Raw genomic sequence first — 19,989 nt, 5'->3', positions numbered from 1 at the left:
TCCCACAAAGAGCGAACTGACTGTCATTTAAAAGTCACTCTACAAAACACACTTCCCCTTGAATCTGATCTGGGCATTCTTAATTAACATTCTGTAACATACAGGTTACAAATTTCACGCACTCTAGTCCACTCTTGTTCTGATAACAGAAGGTTACACACTCGAGTTAGCTGTTTCCTGCAATATAGTGACGATATAACTTTTATGTGCATCGCTATATTAAACATGGGCAAAAACTAAATGGTATTCAATTTATGTAATTTAGTTTTGTTAAACAGTAAGTAGTGGGGTTCTGAAGAATATAGCATTATACGTCCCCACATGTTGATCCAACTGTTTAAATACAACAAAGCTTCGAGGACAGCCAGACGTTGCTACTTCTCAAATCTCATTGATGTTAATAAAAATAATCCCAGCGTATTCTTGTCAACAATTGACAGATTAGTAATTCCATCAGCAGCTTCACTTCCCTATACTGACGTTTCTCTTGCAAGGTGTGAGGAATTCCTTAAGTATTTGTAGAATAAAATTATTAATATTTCCCAAGATATTTAAATGTGCCCCTTAGACTGACTGGTTCTGTTTTGGAATCATTCTCTGTGATTACTCCGAATGATCTGAATACAGGACTCAACCTGTTCATTGAGTCCAATTCCTATTTGATTCCTTAAAGATGTATTTCGTTTTTTGTGTAATGATATTCTTATTATAATAAATCTGTCAACAGGAATAGTTCCTGCTGCCTTCAGAACTGCTTTTTAAGCCAAAAAAATCTAACTTAGATTCTACTGACTACTGACTAATCTGCCTTTCTTATCTAAAGTTCTTGAAAAAGTAGTCAAACAACTTAACATATATCTGGACAACAGCAATGTCCTTGAAAGATTTCAGTCAGGGTTTTGATCTGCTCATAGTACAGAGACTGCCCTTGTCAGAGTGGTAAATGACTTACTGATGAGTGCTGACTCTAACTCCATATCCATGCTAGTTCTTCTAGACCTCTGTGCTGTATTTGTTACTGTCGATCATGCTATTTTGACTGATTGCATGAAAAGCTGGGTTGACCTGACTGGAACTGTTCTAAACTGGTTTGAGTCATATCTGATTTTATTTCTTTAGGGGAGTCTGTATCCAATATCACTTGTGGTGTCCCCCAGGGCTCTATTCTTGGTCCAATATTATTTTCTTTGTATACGTTGCCACTGGGGGAAATCATTTGTAAATATAGTATAAACTTTCCCTGTTATACCGATGATACTTAACTTTATATTTCTGTAAAACCTTGTGACTCTGTTGCTATTTCAGTCTTAGTGCAGTGTCTTGCTGATATCAAAAGTTGGATGTCTCAAAACTTTTTTGCAATTAAACTCAGATAAGATGGAAGTCCTGCTGTTAGGTTCTCAGCAACAACTAGAGCTTGAACTCCCTGAACAATGATTTGAGCAACATGACCTCTAATATAAAATCTGAGGTAAGAAACTTGGGGGTTATATTTTCATCTGGTTTGAGTTTTGAGGCACATATTCAAAAAGTTATAAAAGTGTCTTTTTATCACCTATGTAACATTGCTGAAATTAGGTCTTTTCTTCCTTTGGTTGATGCTGAGAAACTAATTCACGCTTTCATTTCAGTAAGACTTGATTATTGCAATGCTTTATCTACTGGACTTCCACATCATGTCTCATCACTTTTACAGCTTATTCAAAAAGCAGCAGCAGGAGTTCTGACTAGAACCAAAAAACGGGCTTATATAACTCCTGTATTGGCCTCATTGCACTGGCTTCCTATACATTTTAGAATTGATTTTAAAATCTTATTACATAAACATATGAAGCACTAAATGGCTCAGCAGCAGAGTATCTAAGAGAGATTCTGCCCCCATATAAACCTCTGTGGACTTTCAGGTCAGCTAACGCTGGACTTTTGTCCAGAGACAGTGCATTTTGTTTTAATGTTCCCAAGCTGTGGAACTCTTTGCCTTCGTCTATTAGAGATGCTGCTTCGGTCAGGATTTTTAAATCAAGATTAAAGACTCTTTTTTTATAGATCAGCTTTTTATTTTTTTAACCTAATCTAGATATAAAGTTGCTGTTATCTATTTTTTATCTGCTAACTTTGTATTTTATTTGTTATTCTTATTTATTTTATTTTTTTTATCTTTTCTTATTTCCTGTGTTTTTTTATGTCTTATCTAGATATTTGCTATTTAGTTATTATTAATATAATTGTATTTTGTTAATTGTGTGATTATACTGTTCAGTCTTCTTTCTTAATCATGATACATACTGTCTGTAAAGCCCTTTGAGATATTATGGTATGAAAGGTGCTATATAAATAAAAAAAAATAATAATACCTGTTATTTTTGTTTTCATTGTTAACATCCCAACAACTTTTTACACTCTGAAACAGACTTTGAAGTGTAAAAAGTTACTCTTTAAAGTATATAATAAAACAAATCTCATTTAAAGTGACTTTGCTCACAACCCCCCTTACTGAAAATTTAATAAGATAGAACTACTGTAGGTAAATTACCATTTTCTTTTATATACATTAACATGAATAATACATGAAAGTGTTACAGTGTAGTATTCTTAATCTGTTTACTTCATATTAAAGACTTGCTGTATCTGTTATCACAAAGGAAAGTGGGTCTACTTGTGCTGTGGTCATCCCGCACCCCCCCCCCCGACCCCTAGTGTGAGAACCACATTTATAGTGAACTTCACTCGAAAATATCAGTCTACAAAAGCAGTGTAGGTATTCCAGAAAATCTCTATTGGTTATTAAATAGTGTACACTGCAACAAGGGCTGTTTATTTCCCGTTTGCAGTACCTTACACTTTTCTCTATTAAATGTTAGTTGCCATGTGTCTGCCCAGTTCTGAATGCTGTCTAGATCATTTTGAATGACCTTTGCTGCTGCAACAGTGTTTGCTACTCCTATTTTTCTAAAGATCATTTGTAAGTTATAGTGATCGCTTAGTTCTAAATGTAAGCTCTCATGAAAAAATAATTCCAAGTAAAGAGATTGATGTATACAAAGGAGCTTCATGTCTTTTTTTTATCACTGTCTTTGATAGCAGTCCTATTATTAGGTGGTAGGATACGATAATATTTATTTGATATCTGATGCTTTTCTAGTTGGACACAAACACATGAAGATCCATTCATGTTACCAATAACTAAATCACTCCTTTAAAGATCTATTTTCATTAAAAATGTATGACGAAGATAAATAAATAAATAAAGCCAATATCATTTTTGAAAAAAATGGAATTTTATTCTGAAATGGTTTATCCTTAATGGTGCTTGTCCTTACAATACATAACTATTTTATTTTATGTTCTAATTTGAAAAATAAACCCAGCCAAAGTTGCCTAGAAAACCAACAGTTTCACAAAACAATTTTCAATCTGGTCACTAAAAAAACACAGCAAATTGTGCCACTGGACTTTATTAACTGAGTTTAGAACCACCGTCTTACAACAACCTGTTCCCATGAGGTTAACACTGTATGCACCAGACATACACACACACACACACACACACACACACACATATATATATATATATATATATATATATATATATATATATATATATATATATATATATATATATATATATATATATATATATATACAGATATAGAAATGTAGTTAAAAGGCCATCTACATTAATTGTTTCAGCCTTTTCTGTATTATTCAAGTCAATTACTCCAACACTATGGTACTAAAATCAAATCTGTAGATAGTCAGCATGCTTAGTGCTTTATTTGAAGAAAAAATAAGAGGCCTTTAAAATTAAATCAGGTCTTTGTTAGAAACCTGTCACATTTTTGGAAAGCCTCAAATTTCATTTTGTAAGGCAGATTAAACATGAAGGGCACATTCAGCAACTGAGTGTGGGGCACAGGACCTCAACCAAATGCCTCAGAAGCAAGTGCAAAATAACTAAGGGGCAGCATGAACCCTTTTAATAAAGAGATTTCTGAGCATGCTGTGAAGAAGTTGTTGTACTCTTCTAGAATTACACTCTCCAACCTTCCTCTGGGGCTTTCCAAAGAAACCCATGAAAGCCTTGTGTGGCGATTACTGTTTATATATAATGACTACATTTGTACATGTGTTTTTGCTTCATACTCTTGTTTGTTTGTTCAGAAGATACAACACCAACATTTTAGACCCATTTGTTACACTGGTTAATATCATCTTGTGCTTTTAGGTTGGCTTATGGAAGCCACATCAATAGCACTGGACTCAGAGAGTATGGAGATCATGTCTAGAAGAGTAGCACAACTCAACAAAAAGAACCAAAATAAAAAATAAAAATCCCTTCCCCTCTTTTAGGTCTATAATGGTGGCACCCTCATTTGGAAGATTTCCAAGTGTTCCTCCGAGAAGTTAAACATTTAGAGTATGTGTGCGTAGGTACATGATTCTCTGATCATCAGCTGACAGAAGTACTGTAGTTGCAAGGTTCTTTACAGCCAGTGTATACTAACTGACTGGAGTCCAGCCACCCTTTCCAGTTCTCCGATTGAGCCCCTGCAAGTACACTAATACTGCGCACTACATTAGCTCACTAAGCCAAGTTACTGAATCAATTCCATTTTAAAAGGAATGCAAAATTTGTGTGGGAAACGAAAGAGGAGAAAAGACTTTCAGTAAGGAAGAAAAAAAAAAAAGCCTGCAGAAATCTGTAGGCCTTCGAGTACATAAGAAAGAATGGACCAGTAGCTAAACAACATCAGACAATCAGACAAGCAATGCTGATAAAGAGGCAATCTTTCTCAGCCTTTCAAAACTCCATTAATTACCAGAAACAGGACAAAACTGAGAGACCATTGGACAAAAGCATCTGACTGTGCCTGCAGAATCCTTGATTTCCTCTGGAACCCACCCTTAATTTGCTAGAGGGAGTGTTTGCTTTAAAGCAGAATGAGAGAGAATTTCTTGATTGTGATGACTGTTGTAGATGTTGCCAGAGTGAGTGGGAGAATGAGAAGGATCTGCCTTGAGAGGCTTCTCTTCTCCCTGGCTGGTTTACAAGCAGCAGCAGCAGCAGCAGCAGGCAGATGGTTTCTGGAGGGCTCCCTACTCTGCCTGTGCATCGTAATTGGCCCCTCCTGCCTTCTTCAGCTCATTCTTAATGTAATCCTCTTCCAATTCCCGGCGGTCACTGATGACAAACTCCTTGGCAAAGTTCTGCAAAACCAGCAAGGAAAAAGGGTAATTAGTGAAACATTTTATTGAGGCCTTTTAAAATATTTACCGCAGATTTTATTCAATCTGACCTTTAATTCAGCCTAATATCTTTTAAACTGATCTAAAAGAAACTGATCTAAAAAAATAACTAACAGTTATTTATAAAATTTCCTAAAAGCCAGTGACTAGTGTAGCCATTGAAATTGAAGAGAATGAAAGATAACGGGATACAATTTGAACTATAAAATACAGGAACATGAATAAAAGTAATCAATCAAAATGAATTAATGAATTAAAAGACATGATGCCTTTTGTTGAATAGTACTGCAATTTATGTTACCTTTATGCAAGTCCAGTATAGTAAAACTATCTTTCAAATTTAATTTGAGTAACCTGTAAAATGCTTTACTAGTGCACTTCTTTTTTAATTGTAAAGTCAAAATCTATCATTCTTGGCAGGTAAAGTATTTGAGTGGAAACTTGCAGCAGCCTGTCATTGCTAAGCCTAAACAAATATGTTAGCAACATCCCCTGCCTTGGCTGGAAATACAAAACATGTTTCATCAACATGTTCCCAGGAAAGTGTGAGAACGAAATGCAAGTTAAAGTAGCATCTGGGGGTAGTGATTAATGTCATTGCTTGCTCTTGTGTTGGAATAACGAAGGTGAAACAGAATCAGCAAGTCAATCAGGACATCAAGGTAAAAAGAAGCGACTTTGTTTAGTCATTAACAACTTTTTCCGAGTTAAATGAAGATATTGAATTGGCTCTAAACATGGTCACTTACACAAAAATAAACCTAAAACCTAAAGTCCTAGTTTCCGTTTAAAAATGCTGTATCTGCACTTTAGTACCAAATTTTTCATGTTTTTCTGGCACTTACTGTCTTTACAAGTTTAATAATTTTAATTCTGTCATCTAGGGAGGATCTTTTGTTTCTCACGTTTTCTGTCTTCCTTTACAAGAGAGCGTGGTTGTTTTATTGATTACAGATAAGACTGCTAAAATGGTGACCGTATTTCTTTGAATTTAGGACGTACCATTTAAAACCATATTTTTCTTATAACAATAGCTCTGTGTAAGGGTGCTTAATACAGGTTTGAGACCGTTGCTGGGGAAGAGACAGGAGGTCGCTTAATACAGTTCAATAAAAGCACAAATATCATTGGGAGAAATTTAAAGTGGTCACTTGAGCAGGTTTGACTGTATTTGATATCTTAGTGAGTCTGTTTGTTAAAAGTCTTGCAATTCTAAGCATTTCTAAAGGTTGATATACAGACGATTACAGCAAGGTCAGTATTCAAGTGAATTATGAATTATGTTTATTTTATATAGGCTGGATCACTCGCCTCCTTCATATTAAAAAAAAAAAAATCCTGAAAGGCAAGACGGTTGGCTTTCACCACATTTTGCACTCAAGTCAAATTTGGCTTGACTTAAAATAGAAACCAAAAGCTTTGAGATATTGGCTTCTATGCTTCTGAGTATACATTCTAAGTACTCAGGCTAGAAATATGAAAATTAGACACCCTGGAAAACCCAACCTTATTTCAATATTCTGATTTGTTTGCTCCTAGTTTTGTTACTCGTTTTTACCCCTCTCAGAAAAACAGATTCAAATGTTGCACTTGAGTAAAAGGTTAAAAATACTCATTATAATAAACTGAAAGGTTAAATGGTCACTTATCTACATTTCCACACCCTTCATCAATGCAGAGCACCTGCCTACAAACAAATTAGCTGGAAAGGACCGGACTGAGTTCCAAAAAACCACGTACAGTATACCTGGCCTATGCACCACCCCCCTAATTCTGAACCATAAATTCTCTTCAACCCATCTGATATATAAATGTAACTCCTGAAGCAGAAATAAATAACCAGCAGCAAGTCAACCCTAATTTACTTAATAAATCTGTGCATCTCTACAAATTCCAGTGTCACCCAAGCAAGGTACAACAGACCTGCTGGTGTAAACGTATATATGCTGTAATTCTACCAGTGTATATACAGTGTCGTCACAAGAGCATCAAATGAATTTGATTTTTCTGATCATGTAGGTGTGGTCCCCTGTGAATATTATTGGAGCCCTTCACGGACCATGTTGTCACAGCATGTAACCCGCTCGTCAAAAAAGTGCCAAACGTTGCTTTCTTTGTCTTTTTTTAAATGGCTGTTACTTTTATAAATATGTAATTTATCGATTTGTTATCGATTCATACGAACATTAATGATGTTTTCTTATTGATTTGGTCCAAATGACTTCTTGCAGCCGGGAGCTGATTCATCATTAGATGTGAAAGGAGAGAAATGTCCAACTTGCACAGAATGGAAACATCTAATGCTATACGTATTATAGCTGGAGAGGCTCTAGCAGACAGATAAAGGAAAATTAAATGACTTCTTTAAAATGCGGGGCCCATTTTTAAAAGAACTACAAAAATAGATATATGTTTTTATTACTGTCGGCTTACTTCCGTGACTTTTAGAAAATGTAACATTTCTTATTATACTACTTCTATTATGTACTAATTATTATCACTGAAGGTATGGGTTGTGGGCTTAGATTTATACAGTACATGTAATGCATGCATGTTATTTAACAATTTAATACAAATATTTGTTAAAATAAACAAGCTGATTCGCTGCCCCTCACTCAAACAGGCTTGTGAAACAGTGGAGCATCATAGGTTAAGTGATTTTAAATCTGCAGTAAAAATAACAAAAATGACAGATCCCATCTGTGGTCTGACGTTGGGTATGTGTTTGAACAAAGAACACACAGCAAGGAACAATAACCTCAGGGTAAGGATAGTTATTATAAGTTTTGCTCTAAACGAAATGAGCTCAGTGGAAATCCTGGAACATACTGAACTTTTTTGTTGATTTTCTTAGGCCATCTGAACAAAAGAATCAAGCTTTTTCGGGTTGTGTTTCTGAGCGGGCGCTCACAGAAAAAGCTTCTGCCAGACACTCGCTTGGCCGCAGGAAACAAAACCTTTTATAAAGCCTGGCATATTCAATTGGCTAGCTGGGAGAAGAACGACATGCTTATTTACTCAGCAGGTTGATTTATTTAAGTTCTCAGCAAATGATGTCTTAAGCACAGTAATACGTTCAACATATACAGAATCCCCCCCCAATTATATTTGAATGTCCCCATGTGCTGTATGTGTCTAACGTGCCTTCACTGCAGTACAGCCAGTGACTAAGGCTTCCACTTTAAAACAGATTGTAAATCTGAACATTGCTAAGGGAGCTAAAACCAATTCCAAAATGTTTTTCCAATATTACAACAGCAAGAGAACATTCAAAGAGGAGATTAAATGTTTAAGAGATACAAATGGCAAAATCGTAGAGGAAGAAAAAAAAATAGCAAATATGTTAAATGATTACTTTTCACAAGTTTTTACAAAGGAAGATACTGACAACATGCCCCACATGTCATACAGTTCCTATCCAGTTTTAAATAACTTTAGCATAACTGAGGCAGAAGTGTTAAAGGGACTAGGAGCTCTTAAAATAAACAAATCCCCTGGGCCGGATGAGATCCTCCAAATAGTACTCAAAGAAATGAAAGAAGTAATTTACAAACCGCTAACCAAGATCATGCAGCAGTCTCTTGACACAGGGGTGGTACCGACAGACTGGAAAATTGCAAACGTAATACCGATCCACAAAAAGGGAAACAAAACTGAACCAGGTAACTACAGACCAGTAAGCCTGACTTCTATTATATGCAAACTTATGGAAACTATAATAAGATCCAAAATGGAAAATTACCTATATGGTAACAGGGTACTGGGAGACAGTCAACATGGTTTTAGGAAAGGGAGATCGTGCCTAACTAACTTGCTTGATTTTTTTGAGGATGCAACATCGATAATGGATAATTGCAAAGCATATGACATGGTTTATTTAGATTTCCAGAAAGCTTTTGACAAAGTCCCGCACAAAAGATTAATTCTCAAACTGAACGCAGTTGGGATTCAAGGAAACACATGTACATGGATTAGGGAGTGGTTAACATGTAGAAAACAGAAAGTACTGATTAGAGGAAAAACCTCAGAATGGAGTGTGGTAACCAGCGGTGTACCACAGGGATCAGTATTAGGTCCTCTGCTATTCCTAATCTACATTAATGATTTAGATTCTGGTATAGTAAGCAAACTTGTTAAATTTGCAGACGACACAAAAGTAGGAGGAGTGGCAAACACTGTTGCAGCAGCAAAGGTCATTCAAAATGATCTAGACAAGATTCAGAACTGGGCAGACACATGGCAAATGACATTTAATAGAGAAAAGTGTAAGGTACTGCACGCAGGAAATAAAAATGTACATTATAAATATCATATGGGAGATATTGAAATTGGAGAAGGAATCTATGAAAAAGACCTAGGAGTTTTTGTTGACTCAGAAATGTCTTCATCTAGACAATGTGGGGAAGCTATAAAAAAGGCTAACAAGATGCTCGGATACATTGTGAAAAGTGTTGAATTTAAATCAAGGGAAGTAATGTTAAAACTGTACAATGCACTAGTAAGACCTCATCTTGAATATTGTGTTCAGTTCTGGTCACCTCGCTATAAAAAGATATTGCTGCTCTAGAAAGAGTGCAAAGAAGAGCGACCAGAATTATTCCGGGTTTAAAAGGCATGTCATATGCAGACAGGCTAAAAGAATTGAATCTGTTCAGTCTTGAACAAAGAAGACTACGTGGCGACCTAATTCAAGCATTCAAAATTCTAAAAGGTATTGACAGTGTCGACCCAAGGGACTTTTTCAGCCTGAAAAAAGAAACAAGGACCAGGGGTCACAAATGGAGTTTAGAAAAAGGGGCATTCAGAACAGAAAATAGGAGACACTTTTTTACACAGAGAATTGTGAGGGTCTGGAATCAACTCCCCAGTAATGTTGTTGAAGCTGACACCCTGGGATCCTTCAAGAAGCTGCTTGATGAGATTTTGGGATCAATAAGCTACTAACAACCAAACGAGCAAGATGGGCCGAATGGCCTCCTCTCGTTTGTAAACTTTCTTATGTTCTTATGTTCTTATGTTCTTAAATATATAAGTACCTGTGATGAGTCAAAGGGGTTTCGGTCTGCAATTCAGCCTCCCAACAGTAGAAGGCATCAAACCAACTCGGGATTTCCCTTACCAAGGTCTTGTGACCATGACAAAAGTCATCTTTTTAAGGGGCGGCACCTTGGTGAGGGGCGGAAGTACGAGTATGTAAATTCCAGCCACTGGAGTCAAGTGAAATTAAGGATACCTGTCAGTTTGGGATTGGTGATCCACTGACTACCGGGGCGGGGTTTGCATACTAAAGGGAACGTGCTACTGTGTTCGGGGTTGGTCCTAAGGAATAGAGGCGGGGAGAAACAGGCTGGAGGAGGACTTGGTTGTTGTGGACTGTGTCACGAACGGGGGCTTTACTAACTGGTTCTTTTCTGTTTTTATTCCTTTTGTTTTATTTTTTGGATTAAAGCAGAACGCGACGAGGACTAAGAGGCTCCCGTTCCTTTGTTTTTGATTACTCCCGCACTCCCTCCCTCACATCCTTTTTTATTATTTTTTCTTTTTTTCTCGTGTAATATTAAATAAAATTTTAATTGTTACACGTAAATCACTGTCTGGAAAATCCATTTGTACTCACACGCCTCACAGTACCTCTTGTGAACAAAACCTTAAAACAGAGAGTAGTGTCTTCCTAAGCTAACAAACGTGAACATAAATAATAACCCAACAACTGTGCTTTTCTAGTGCTGTACAAAGCATTTAGAAAAGCATATTGCTAATTTGAAGACAAAGCGATGTTAAGTATACCAACTTGTATTTTTACTTTTATCAATTCGTCTACCCTGTACTGCAGAATGATGCTGATCATCTGACATTCTGGGAATGAAAACCAACATTAAAACAAAGACAGTCAAACACTATTTCAGCAAAAAAGCTGCTTAAATTGATGGTACTTGCACTGCAAGCATGTAAAGAACCTCAGCGTGTTTGCGTGAAACGAGGCAGGGCGGTTTAATAGCGAACCCGAATGTCATTGAGAGAATATGCGATGGCAATGCAATAAGAAAAACAAATCGGGCTAATCATGTAACTAGACATGGGTGTTCCTGTGAAAAAAAACTGTTTAATCAGGTCATAATCTTAGGGGAGCAGCACCACTGATAGAATGGTTTTCAATCATTAAGTAAAATGCATTAGTGGTTTATGTGACAATTAACAAGATTTGTTTCAATCTAGATCAATTTTTTTCTAAGTGGAATAAAAAGCTACATGTATCAATGTTTCCAAACTAAAAACTGCAGCTCATTAAATCTAGTTCTAAACCTCAACGCCTGTAGTCTCTATCATCGAGATGATATGCCTTACCTGTACTACGTCCTTTACCAGAGTCTTGTCCGTGCTGATCTTGGCTCTCTGTAAACCGCTGACATTCTCCCCAATCCAGGTGATCAGGGTGAATTTGGCTCGCTTGCTCATGGCATCTCCAGTCGTGATCCGTATGAACCCAAACAACCGAACATCATCTGCATGGAAAAGGAGGGTAAAAACACAATTACACAAAATGTTCGGCTCCTGATACCATCAGTGCAACTGATAAAAGCCACGCTTATGTAATGAGAGTGTTATTCTCATCCATGCACAGGACAAGCATCAGTGACATACATTTCCTGTCATAGCTATAAATACAAAATTAGTGCAGTCAGTAACTCACCAGGAGCGGTCACTTGAATTTGAAGTTTACTGCAGTTGGAAAGGCTTTTTGACAAGACGTACATGAAGTAAAGTGCATCATTCAGTGTTTTCAGGTCATGAGTTGTATTAACACAACTGAGAAGGCTGGCTGTCTACCCAGCAATTAGGGTATTCAGGTCAATGCTCTTGTTGAATGGAGCAAAATCTGTTGCCCACACTGGTTTGTGTAAAAACATGTGTTACACAGTCGAAAACTTCACACAAAACCCACTTGTTTGCATTAACATCTTACAGAAATACATTTTGGAAGAAAAGCCTTATCTAATACATATGATGGGTCCGATCTTCGACCTTCGCGCAATCCCCTCACTAAATTTGTGCCTCACAAAAAAATAGTGCTTTGGCACAAAATGAGAGGTATTCCAAAATGGCACAAAGCAGTTGCGAGACATTGGAATGTAGCAGTTTTTTGAGCAATTCGCAAATCTGTTTGTGCCTCACAAAACCGTCTGCGCATTCACTGCCAATATAGCAACTGCACACAACAACCAAGCGAGAATGCAGAATGATGGACAGTCACCATTAGTAATGCGACAAGCTGCTATCATTGGTGTTGCCACAGTATGTACCGATATGTTAGCAGACGAGACCACAAAATACATCGTGCACACATACATACAGGACCATTCAAATACACAACTGGCTCCATAGCTAGGCGCAGAGTTTTCAAATTAATGTACTGATAACGCCACTGTTTTATTGAATACAGACAGTATTGTATCACAAGGAAATACTATATAGGTTTCTTTAAAGGCCAGCTGATCCAACATAGATGTATGTTTTTGAAATACAATTTTTAAAAAAGGCTTTGGATACTGTCTTTTTTTTCTGAATGATTTTTATAAATATATATATATATATATATATATATATATATATATATATATATATATATATATATATATATATATAGCGGCACTGTTTCCTGGCCTGTTGAAACTGGACCAAGCCGTACATGACCTAGCGTTTATACCCTACGTGCAGTTAACTTGGACCACCGTTGCAGGCCGTCCACGCGTCTACTCAGTATGTTGACCTGTTATACGAATGTAACGACCAGCATATCTCTGAGTGCTGTGGGACTCGTAAGGTACCTGGACCCGTACGACCGCCCTCATATGTTCCTCAGCACGTCGCAGCAACGTGGTTAAGAACTGGTCGAGCTGGCGGGACATGGCTGACTGGATGATCCCCACTGTATCACCTGCTACCTTCTGGAAGGTCCCGGTAGCCAGGATACACATACAGACAGACACTACAAATTGCTCAGACAAGGCATGACTGCGCAGTTTTGTTCTAGCCAAGTCATCATGCAGCATGTGGCACAGATGAGTCGAGACGATACCTGGACACGATTTGCTCATTGCTGGGCTCCTCATATGTGTGCCGAAGCCGGTGCTCCCTTTCAGCTTATCTTCGCCTATGTCGGGGTTGCTGATGCTGAGTGTGCCTTGCATCATTCACATCCACATGTCGATGGACACACTGCATGCTGTCCACGTTTCCCATTGTTGCCTGTTTGTAGTCAGTGCGGAGTTAACACAATCCTTTTACAATCCTTATTCTGCGTGTCACAAACCTGATTTTGTGCTTGGCGCATACCTTCGAATAGACCAGGATCACGCATATTGTTGGCCCCTCCCCCCATATTGCGCGATGCATTCATTTTATTTCTGCACAGCGCAGAATGGATTGTGACGCGCAAAAGGACGTTTCGAATATGACAACTTGGCACAATTTCGGCACAACGGCCCTTTGCGATGCGCATACCCCTCTGCGCGGTGCGCAAACCTTTCGAATATCAGGCCCCATGTATCTAATTTTGCCGTGGTATTTTAAGTTAAAAAAAAATGTCACTAATAAGAATGCTGTTTCTTATTAATGTTTATATATTGCTTATTGTGATTGTTGTGTTAAAGAACTCTGGCTGTGTTTTGGATCTGAGGCCTTCTTCCAAGCAGGTCTGAGTGGTTAATATGGGCAATCAGATTGTCCTGGAATCTACTTCGGTTGGATCTTTCATTCCAGCCTCACCGTTAAAATGAGCCTGAGAACAAAAATCAATAATCTAGTTCAAAAGTTCCCAACAATGTATTCGAAATGTGCCACAACTATGGGATTATATTGTCAGGGTCTGAGTCTGGCTTGAAACACTGTTACACTATAGAATACATGTACTTGCTGTCTGACTTGAAGTGGGAGTAAATAAACATTTCCAAGCAAATTCTGTATCTGTAGTGATCTGTGTGCATTCAGTTTGTGTACAAGTTCCTTATATTTAGGGACAGTGATGCCCTGTTGGCTAAGTATTTAGAACCATGTTTTATTCTACATTATGTTGCTTATATAAGTGGGTGTTCATATATTCCAATCATTATCCAGCCTAAAATCTTTTTGAAATGGGGGAGAGGCTGTACACGAACCGACGATTTCTTTTAAACTGTTCATGTCCATTTTGATGCAGGGAAATGCTCTTTGTTCTGTGTCGATAACAGCATTACACATGAATCAGATTCTGTTCACGTAGGTCTATTCAAAACATTCCCATGAGATTCACAGACAAGATGCTAATTCCACAACTGAGGGGCGTCCTGAAAAAGACTGCTGACCCATCACCATTTCATCGGGATATCAAGGAGGTTAAAAACCAGGTGCTTTATATAAACTCTGGCTTCAGTTAAAAACGATCTACTCCTGGAAGGCAACAAAGACCTACTGATCTACAGAAAGGAATGGCAGGTGTGAGAGGTTTGGACATTTCCCATTGGGAAAACCAGAAATGTCATAGAAATTTGTTTTCAAGGCTTGTAAGTACACCTTGCTTTTAGGAAAAAATAGGTATTTGGCTGTTCACCTCAAAAATGCACGGAGTACAACTGGCAACGCACAAGAAAAGACAGACTGGGACTGCAACTGTTTAAAACGTGCTGTCAAAAGTTCATAAAAAATGGATGCAATTGTAAGTGTCGCAATTGTCTGCAGCTTTTGTGCATCTCATTATAATATTTGAGAAGTCTGATTTGCATTATCCCCACCCACTATTTACAAATTTATGCAGGACCACCCATAATTACACATTCATCTACGCTTGAACCGCAAACAGAAACTGCAGCCACAAAGCATTCCCTTGCAATTCACTGCTGCATTATGGGATTTAAAAGCCACTTGGATGCGCCTTTTCCTGACATTTTTAGTGCCATACCGTGTCCATAAATTGGCACAAAACGTGTTGCAAACCTGACACCAAATCAACTTCGAGTCATTTTTTGTCGAGTTTATTCAGAGATTAAATCTCATCCAGGATTACGATTCCACATTAATTTCAGACCTGACACATTTCTACAAAAACAAGCAAATCGATAAATCAAGAAGTGATATCAAAATGACTGTATAAGAAAGGGGATAAAAGAAAGGTAAGAAATAAATTGCAGCTAAAATATGAGCGGTTTTAGTTTGAGCCCAACAAGTTCTATAATATATCTTACTGCCAAATTGATAATGATTAGTACTTAATTGTGTAGACAATTGCAAATGAGGAATTTTACATTTTATTCCATTTAATAGACAGCTAACAACTTTCTCCCACAGCCCTAGTACAGATCCAATCAACAGCTAGAAGGGATAGAAATAAGACTCTCAATGCTTAGTGGTGTGATCCACTCCAAATTTTACTTTGAGACTAATTAGGCAGTGTTTAGGTTACAAGCTCCAGTTTGTATCCATAAGTAAAGCAAGGAATAGACTGAACTGCTATGTAATAAGTCTTATTTCCATCCCTAAGTAAGCCAACTGTCCTTCTTAATTCACAAGGAAAAAGCATTCAAATGAACAGGGAAGTCGGTTCCCAAGTGGAAAAACCTGGGGCTTATCAAACATGACATCATTTATGTTTGACCAGGTATACTTAACTAATCTTGCTTGTACCTTGCCATGTACTGTACAATGATTACATGCTAGCAGCAGATTGTGTTACACTGTGCCTCCCAAAGCCTTATTGCAATGACCTCTGGATGGGCCCTTATTAATACTCAAAAACACGTACAGACAGAAGAGTCCAGCAGTCGGGAGAATTACAGACTCAAACCAACCTTTTGGCATTTTATAGTACAATAGAGGAATGGCAGTCCCTTGAATGGCAGTACTAACGTAGTAATGGAATACATTTCCTCTTGGTAAAATAGGTTTCTGACCCCCACACCCACACAGCTTCACTGCTGCAGCTGACCTTGTTGAACACATTTTACATTTCCTGTTATTTAATACTGTTTGTAATCATTCTAAACGGTTCTTGGTTGTGTTGCTCCCAAATTGAGGGATTATCGGGGATTATCTACCCGTCCTTGAGCTTGCTTTCTTCAGCTTGTCTGGTGATCTTGGGAATCCTAATTGCCAGGACTGAACTGCCTTCCTCACTCCATATATAAAATATATATATATATATATATATATATATATATATATATATATATATATATATATATATATATATATATATATATATATATATATATATCCTAACGTTGGATGAAACAGAAACCAGAAACCACTCCGACTGACTGCAAAAACACGTGGCATATAGATTTGTCTTTGAAATGGATTCGGAAGCTCGAGACGTGCACTTGGAGTTTGGTGAGTGACGTTTCTGAATATGGGCCTTTAAAACATCAGCAATACAGAAGATGCCTAATGATGCCTTGTCTACCTATCAATCTGTGCCTCATTACAGATACTGTACAATGGGTTAAATATTGATTTATTATCACCATCATAGATAACCTCAATATAAATCTAATTAATCTATAGTAGTCTGGACACTAGTCAATAGAAACCTACACTAGAGACTAATCTCTGCTGCTAAAGTTCCTGTGAGGATGCCAGCTTCCTTCCCAGCAAGCGCTTGAATGTGGTTTGTTACTCAACCTGAGAGAATTAGCTTCCCCCTTCTGTTGTCTTTCACACCCTGAATTTCCTGTTTGGTATGAAAGGAAGTGGCTAAGCAGGCCCAAAGAAATGCAGCAAATCTCAACAGAACAACCAATGGTGAGCACAGTAAGAGAAAATTCAAATGACAAATGTTTCAACTAGAAGATATTCTGAACTGGTATTTTACTCATCAACCTGTAAAAAAAAACTCTTCAGTAGATCATTTTTTTTCAATTTACATGCATCTTTGTAGTCCAATTCACCTGCACTCTATATAATAATACCAAGTTTTTAGACGCTGAATTTCTATCACATTTTCTATAGTGGAATTTGTAACAGGGCAGAGGCTCGGCGCGAATTGGCACCTCGCACACCTCAAGAAAGCGCCGGGCTAGTCTGCATTTGTATTTACAGAGCTTTTAACCTCATCTCACCAACGAGATAGAATTCAAAACGGTAGTACATCAAACAACATTACCCGTTACATGGAGCTATGTGAAATCCATACTTCCTAGATTTCTGTTGTGGCTTTAACATGGCATACTTACACACACACACACACACAAACACACATACACACACATGCACACACAAACATACAGTACCTACGATCATAAGAACATCTGGAAACAAGAAGAGCCTTTTTGGCCGCAAGGCTCAGCCTTGTTAGCAGACCATTTGCCCCTACTTGGAAGACATTGTCTAGTCTTTTTTTTATGTCCCCTGTGTTTTTAGATCCTGCTACATTTCTAACTAAAACCAAGCCCCCTCTTTCTTTTTTGTAGGCTGTAGTAATTATTTTAACCTTTACTCACAGCTCATGGTCATTAAGTCCTGGGCTCAGCCTAGTCACTCACCTCTCCATCTCAAATGCAATAACACCTTTTTTGTTGGGAGGTGGCTGAAACTTGGCAGTATCCAGGGAGACAATATGTGTGTGTGTGTGTGTGTGTGCGCGCAGCATGTCTCCACTTTCACTGTTTTATGCACATTTCAGACAATGGATGCAAAAACACATTGGTATTCTTTTTCTAGAGTGGAATGTAGTCAGAACTTTAAAGATACTACATGCGTTAAGCAACTGAGCGTCTCAGAGCAGAAACATTTCCAGATCACCAATGAAATCTGCTGTGCAGCACTCTGAACTGCTCAAGGGGAGTGGAACGGAGCATGTCGTTAATGGGTTCTTTCACAAAGCTCTCAGTTATTTAGTGCACCCACTGTATTTGTTTAGCCTTATATCACTTACAGTGCAGTCCAAACAAGTCAGCCTATAAAACACACACCTATCTGCATATTTGAATCTCTTGAAAAGCTACCTGCATGCATCCCATATTTACTGGCCACGCCCCACAGTTTTTATATAAGATTTCTGGGCAAAATTTTGCCTGGATTTTTTTTTTATTTTGTTTTTTTTAGACATCACATGATTTTGAATTGTACAGGGCTGTCTTAAATATCCTTTAAAATTCTTATCTATTAATTGCAAGCATTAGAAGCCATTTCTGGTGACTTATTTTTCCCTTCATAATGCTCATTTTTTTAAATGTGTCTCAATTAATGGGATCAAAGTTCTCAGAAGTCTAACGGTACCCTCCCAAGTTTTTTTCTGTACTCCATTTTGAGTCTTTATAGGAAATAAACGCTTCCATGCACACTGAAACATGTTTAATTAACAAAATGAGAACATGTAAATTCCTAATCTGTCCAACGCATTCGCATGCCACATCCTCGTTCCCATGGCTACACAGTTGTACAACTCATACAAAACACAAAACACAATCTTCACAAAATGAAGAACGACTTAGAAACAGAATCTGTACTGAATAGTCATACCTGTACATTGGCTCATAAATTCTTCATAGTCTTTGCCCTGGCCCCCTGGTACTATCATTGAACCATCATATTTGAAGGAAGCCCTAATGGAAATAAAGAATAATAATAATAATAATAATAATAATAATAATAATAATAATATAATAATAATAATAATAATCATCTATGATTGTTGCTACCAAAGTGATCATTCAGCAAGGATCAATATTGGTGTATTGGTTGTAGAATCTTTCAGTTTTGATCAGTCAAAAACATAACTGATTTCCTAAGCAGGTGTTAAATCAAATTACGTTTTCCACTCAAACGTGTAATAACATACAATTTCATAATAATTAAATAAATAAAAAAAAACAATACAGCTGCGTCAATGTATTCGGGGGATGCGTGCAATTAACAAGTAAACGTTACAGTAAATCGAGTCTACACAATCCCGTTACGTTTGCAATATAAACTGATTAACTATTAGTTCAAACATTTAGAATAACTACAATAGAAAGCTCTGCGCAACTGGTTTTGAAAAACATGAATCAGAAAAAATAACGTTGCATAGAAATGCATTCTGCACGTATTCAGAAGCGTCTTATTTATACTAGCGATCCGCTAAAAAAAATAAAAAATAAATAAATGTAAAAAAGACTTACCAGCTTATTTCAGTGTTGTCGTCTCTCACAAGGTTGTATGCTTCCCTGCAAGCCTCTTTATCGATTTTTGTTGCCATTTTTTTAGATGTCGGGGAAAGTGAAAACCTCTAGGTTAACAAAGGAATTCAATAAACTGTGAAAATACACAAAAATCTTGAGTACAAAGATAGATTCAAGTATGCAAGAGCTACAGTCACAAGACAGAGAGAGCGATGTAGTAAATATGTATGTATATGTTTCTAAGCGCGATGAACAGGCTGTGCCACGGAGGATGTCTAATGAATGAACCGTAAATTTTAATAGCGGATCTTCGGAAGTCTGAGGAGGGGGTTTCGTTTTTTTTTTTTTTTTCTCAGTTTGGGCGTTGGTGACTTTCGACAATCAGGTTACACTGAAAATGGTCCCCAATTGCAGACTCAGACTCACCTCCTAATGGTCATGATGGGGATAAAGTAAAATTAAATCCACCCAATTTTTGTTGTACAAAGCTGTTGTATTTGTTGCCCCCTGCTGGAGAGACATACAATTAAGCGCTGCATTAGACTTTAATACTGTAGTTCATTATCATTACCCCCCCCCCAAAAAAAATAGGCATGTTGTGCTCAAAATT

At 37.4% G+C, this 19,989-nt stretch overlaps 1 protein-coding gene across 1 annotated transcript; it reads right to left on the bottom strand.

Moving 5' to 3' along the window:
- Positions 1-3,259: 3,259 nt before the first annotated feature.
- LOC121325832 (coactosin-like protein) lies at positions 3,260-19,790 on the bottom strand. Its single transcript, XM_041268918.1, has 4 exons — positions 19,380-19,790; positions 18,739-18,821; positions 11,593-11,750; positions 3,260-5,208 (listed from the first exon to the last, which is right to left on the bottom strand). Exons 1-4 carry the CDS (start codon positions 19,454-19,456, stop codon positions 5,098-5,100), a joined length of 429 nt encoding a protein of 142 aa, XP_041124852.1. The 5' UTR covers positions 19,457-19,790; the 3' UTR covers positions 3,260-5,097.
- Positions 19,791-19,989: the final 199 nt, after the last annotated feature.

The sequence above is a fragment of the Polyodon spathula genome, chromosome 13 (assembly GCF_017654505.1).
Source record: "Polyodon spathula isolate WHYD16114869_AA chromosome 13, ASM1765450v1, whole genome shotgun sequence".
NCBI lineage: Eukaryota > Metazoa > Chordata > Actinopteri > Acipenseriformes > Polyodontidae > Polyodon > Polyodon spathula.
This window is presented reverse-complemented; position numbering and strand designations above follow the sequence as displayed.